The sequence below is a fragment of the Marmota monax genome, unplaced genomic scaffold (genome assembly GCF_021218885.2).
Source record: "Marmota monax isolate L192 unplaced genomic scaffold, Marmota_monax_Labrador192_F-V1.1 WCK01_AAM20220418_F8-fsc00023, whole genome shotgun sequence".
In the NCBI taxonomy this organism is placed as follows: Eukaryota; Metazoa; Chordata; class Mammalia; order Rodentia; family Sciuridae; genus Marmota; species Marmota monax.
This window is the reverse complement of record NW_026692907.1, coordinates 18700671-18705647: the sequence shown is the minus strand read 5'-3', so window position 1 is coordinate 18705647 and position 4977 is coordinate 18700671. Positions and strand designations below refer to the sequence as shown.

At 43.8% G+C, this 4977-nt stretch overlaps 1 protein-coding gene across 1 annotated transcript; it reads left to right on the top strand.

Moving 5' to 3' along the window:
* The first annotated feature begins 299 nt into the window (after nt 1-299).
* Nucleotides 300-4381, top strand: LOC124096929 (tripartite motif-containing protein 44-like). The gene has a single exon (XM_046451010.2). It carries the CDS (start codon nt 300-302, stop codon nt 1212-1214), a length of 915 nt encoding a protein of 304 aa, XP_046306966.1. The 3' UTR covers nt 1215-4381.
* The last annotated feature ends 596 nt before the right edge of the window (nt 4382-4977 follow it).

The window sequence follows — 4977 nt, the reverse complement described above, 5'->3', positions numbered from 1 at the left end:
GAGGGAGGGAGGGAGAGAAATTTATTGTGAAAAACCTTAGAATTCAGAATGTTAAAAAGTATGACATCAACAGGAGTCAAGCGGAGCTCCGCGCCAGTACACCCAGCGACGAGGAGGCCCAGTGCTCGCTGCCCGGCGGGGGCTGCTTCAGCCCCAGGTCCAGCTTCCCAGAGCCGCGCTCCCCAGCCAGGCGGCCACTCCTGCGGCGCGGATCCCGGCGCCCGGGAAAGGGAAGCGAAGAGGCCTCGCCAAGGGGCAGCAGCGAGCCCCGGAGACCTCGACCGCATCACAACACCCACATGGTCACCAGAGTGTGCGCGGCCTACGAGGTGCACGATGGCACGTGTGACCAGTGCGAACCCGACCAGGCTCCGCGGGCCGACGAAGTGTGCCGAGAATGCGGCTTCTACTACTGCACCCGCCACGCCGACGAGCACAAGTGGAGGTTCCCCAGTCACCACCTGGTCAAGAACACGCAGGGCCTCCAGGCCAGGACCTCGCGAGCCGGCGGGGAGAGGCCCGGGAAGGAAGAGATCACGGTCAAGGTGGAGCCGCGGCAGGAGCTAGAAAGCGCCTTGGAGGACAGTGACTCGGAAGGAGGGAGCGAGACCGGTGAGGAGAGTGAAGAGGAGGACAGTGAGCCAGAAAGCGAAATGATGGAAGAAGACATCCAAGGAAGGTCCGTGTCGGAAAGAGAAACTAAGGCAGAAAGCAAATTGGACCGAAAAAGAGCACTGGAAGAAAAGAGAACGTCCAAGAGGAAGTATGCAGACCAAGGGCTTGATTTGAGCCCCTACTCCCAGAAAGACAAGCCGATCATCTGTGTCCTTGGGACTCAGCAGGGTCACCAGCTTTACACCTTAGATGAAGCCTTTGAAGAACTAATAAGCAAAGACTCCACTAGAGTGAAGGCAGCCATTATAGAGTTGGTGGAAAAGTTAAAGCTCAAGAGTTCAGATCCTAAAGTAACTCAGAAAGAGATAAAGGAGTTCATACAAAAAGAATTTAAGAAAGTTCAGCAAGTGCTTGCTGATGAGGAGCATAAAGCTGTGCATCTAGTGGATATCCAGGAAGAAATGGACAGAGATCATCTAACTGAGATACTGGCAGACCTTCAGTCCCGTATGGATAAGCAGAGGACTCAGATGCCCCAGGCCAAGGAACAACTTGGTACCTCTAACAAATCAGCTAAGCCAAGGGCAGGGTGTGCTTAGGAAGGACCCAGTGGTGCCAGTGAATAAGAGAACACATGAAGGCTTGCCATCAGAGTAGAAAACAACCCCTTCCCTTGTGTATATGTAACGGGCTTCTGACTTCTCTGAAGACTGCCCAGCAACAAATGTACTCCCACCGGATATACCTCTAGATCCACAGCAGGCACATATGTTTCCAATGAATGACCAGTTTTATGCTTACTATGTACTTCTCATTCTCTTGTTGCAATAAGTCAAATAAAGAGCCTCTTTGAGCAACTAAGAAGGGCCCTTCAGGTATCCCCTCAATGGCTGCTTTGAACTTACTCAGGAAAGCGAGCCCCTATAATGTTGTGTAAGTCAACAGTAATACTTCATTAGTGATCTGAAATAATCATGAAAGGAAGTTAGAGGGTTTTTGCCTACCTGCAAACAAAAACTCTACTTTGTTCACTCTGAAGCATGAAACAAACAAGACAAAGTAGGGCTTTACTGACTCATGTCCACAGTCTCCATAGTCCAGTTCTACCTTTGTGAAAATGTGATGCTGTAAATTAGGATGGATGACCTGAAAATGAGATTGGAGAAAGAGTTAAAAGCTAAAAAAAAAAAAAAAGACATATTTTTAGCATATGAGGTCATTCAGGACTTCAGATTCATAATTCAGTGTTGTGGAAATGAAAGTATAATAATTTTGTCAGCAGAGACTGTCAACTGCAAACTATCTTAAGAAACCAGAACAATATCCCGTTAAATCAAGCAGAGACTTACTGCATCCAGGGAGGCCACTTACTACCTCAACATCATCCTAGTTGCATCTTGCAGGAGAGAAGAGGATTTGAAAAACACTGTTTTTAAGACTGTCGGACCTACTTTAAGGCATGCCATGACTTTCAGTGGTGTGATCTGCTTGGTACTGAACCAAGTTTATAATATAATAAGACTAATGCACACAGTAAGGGCAGGATTTGGAAGAGTCTTTGAGGAGTAAACCATCATTTTATGAACCCAGCTGCAAGATCTATTGTTCTGAGAGGAGGTTATTTACTTAATGAGAACAAATAGATTTTAAAGACAAACTCAGGAGGTTCTGAAATAAACGATAGTTACTTGCAGCTTCATCTTTCTGGGAAGAATTTCTGTGATAATAAAGTCAAGTTAACACCGAGGTTGAAAGTAAAATCACCTTAATGTGGACAGTAGACTGGGTACAGATGGCTTCACGTGTCAACAACAGATGATGTTTGAAATAAAATGTGAGAATGAATATTGACAGTCCTTATATATCATTTTGAAGTGTATGACATGGGGGGAAAGAGGGGATCAAGTTCGGTCCTGTGCCAAAGTGCTTTGCAAAAAAAAGAAATTCATCTGATTCTACTAGCAATCCTAAAAAATGTAATTATTTTACCCATATTTCAGATAATACTGAGAATTAGGGAGGCTATATTTTAAAAGTAATCCTTGCTTAGTATCTCTTAAGGAATGGGTGAAGCCAGATTTCAAATCCAGTAATTAAATCATTTGCCACCTTCTTCATTGATCTGCTTATGAACAACTTTGGTTCTTTAAAATCTATGATATGTCAGGCACTGTTTTAGGCAATGGAGATATCTTGATTAACATGACATATATAGACTGTAGCTTCTTGGTGTTTATAATTTAGAGGGGAAAAGAGATGGTATGGAGAAAAAAAAGATTATTTCAGGAGTCTAAAAACTTCCCTGGTATCATTAACTATAGATATCTAGATTAGATGGCATTTTAAATCAGCACTTTGGTATAAAATTGGCAAAATCAGGAAAGTTGAGCATCCTAACAAGTGTATGCATCCTGAGCCTTCTGATAAATCAGTGTGTGGCAGGAGGGTGGGAAACAGGCTCAGAGAGGAGGGGAGAAGAGAGTGTTTCCTCCGCTGTGTGGGCATTTGGCAATATTTCTCAATTTCTGGCCTACATCACTCTCTGTGTGAGTTCTGCACACAGAGGAAGGGACTCAAGCAATTTTTCCAACATTCTCAGCTATTGTCCAAAAATATCTCGTAGACAATTTTTTTCTGGGAATGAACAATGAGTAGTCATGCTGTCAATATCTGTTCAGTCATTTACCTAAGATCCCAAGAAACATGGCTTGCTGTGTATGGTTCATTTCATTGGTGACAAATTTCTCCACTTTGGAAGCTTTGGTGAATCTTTATCCCAAAGTGGCCCAGTTGTTCATCTATGGCTGAGTGATGGGGGGTTTGTGATAAGACAAAGCTTCTAACCCACCTTTCTTAGGGCAGAAGTTGGTCACCTAGTTCTCTCTGGGAGTGTGAATAACGATAACTGGCATTTTTACACTGCATGACAGTTTACAAAGGCACTTCTCATGCAGTTATATTGTTTTAATATAACACAGATAAGAAAATGATGTACAAAGAGAATAAGTGTCCTTCTCTAACATCTCTGGGCCCAGCAATAAACTATGATGTATTCTAATTCTAACCCCTCTGTCCTTCCCACTATTCCAGTGCTAACATTCCATTTCAATCCCCCTCCCTTTCCTCTGTCACCTCTCACCCCTCCTCCCCCTCCCTTTTGCTTTGCATATTTTTAAGGCTGAAAGGGGAAAGAAAAAAAAAACATGCCAGGTGCAGTGGTGCTTGCCCATAATCCTAGCAACTTGGAAGACTGAGGCAGGAGGATAGCAATTTAAAGGCCAAACTCAGCAACTTAGTGAGACTGGGTCTCAAAATGTAAAAAGTGAATAAAAATGGTTGCCGATATGGCTCAGTGGTAGAATTCTCCTTGGTTAGGTTCCCTGTAGTGGGGAGAGAAAAGCCACACTTAACTAAGCTCTTATTTTTACTAACTTCATTCTTCCATCACTATTATTTATAAATATATTATTAGTGTTCCCATCACAAATTACAGACAGCACCTTTAGTCCTGTTGGCCTCCATATGGCTGGTTGACTGGTGACTGCAGATCTCAAACTAGGCCTTGTTTATTTTTATTTCTTTATTATGCTCTACCTTTATTTGTTAAAGTTATAATCAGGAGATAAGATTTTGCATTAAGAAGAAAATACCCACACATTCCTCTCTGAGCAGAGAGTTCACTGAAACTTACTTTGAAATGTATCTCCTATTCCCCTAAAAAAAAGATCATTAGAGAAGAAATCTATTCCTCCTCAGTAAACTTTACTTTGATATCTAAAGTATTAACTTTTTTTTTTTTTTTTTGCTGGGGCAGGGGTGGAACTCAGGGGCACTCCACCACTGAGCCACATCCCTAGCCCTATTTTGTATTTTATTTCGAGACAGGGTCTCACTGAGTTGCTAAGTGCCTTGCTTTTGCTGAGGTTTGCTGCTGAGAGCCATAGCCAAGTAGGAATGATGCATGGCAATTTCCTTGTCAGCCTACCCAATGTTGCTTAGAGGGAGGACTCTCCATTGTGGAAATGGGCTTGCCTTGGACCCAGGTCATTTGCAGTGACATTGCATGAATGTTTGAGAAAGGTGACCCTGCTCAAGGACCAGGGCGGATCCGGGTTTAGGGCAGTTCCAGGTTTAGGGTGGATCCTGCTGGGAATAGGGCGTATCCTGCTGCCTCAGGCACCCGCTCCTTGAGTTCCCGTTGAGTTCTTGCAGGATTCAGAGGGTATTTGGTATTCAGAGCCCGGTGGAGTGTGTGGATTTCCCCAGAACATGCGTGTAGAGTGCCGGTGAGAGTTTCGGGAATAAAGAATTGCTGTTTGAATCAACAAGGCTTTTGTGGTGGCTCGGTTATTTTGTGCCCAG

What these genes read in the sequence shown, in the direction of transcription:
- LOC124096929 (XM_046451010.2), top strand. Translation starts at nt 300, where the DNA reads ATGGTCACCAGAGTGTGCGCGGCCTACGAGGTGCACGATGGCACGTGT.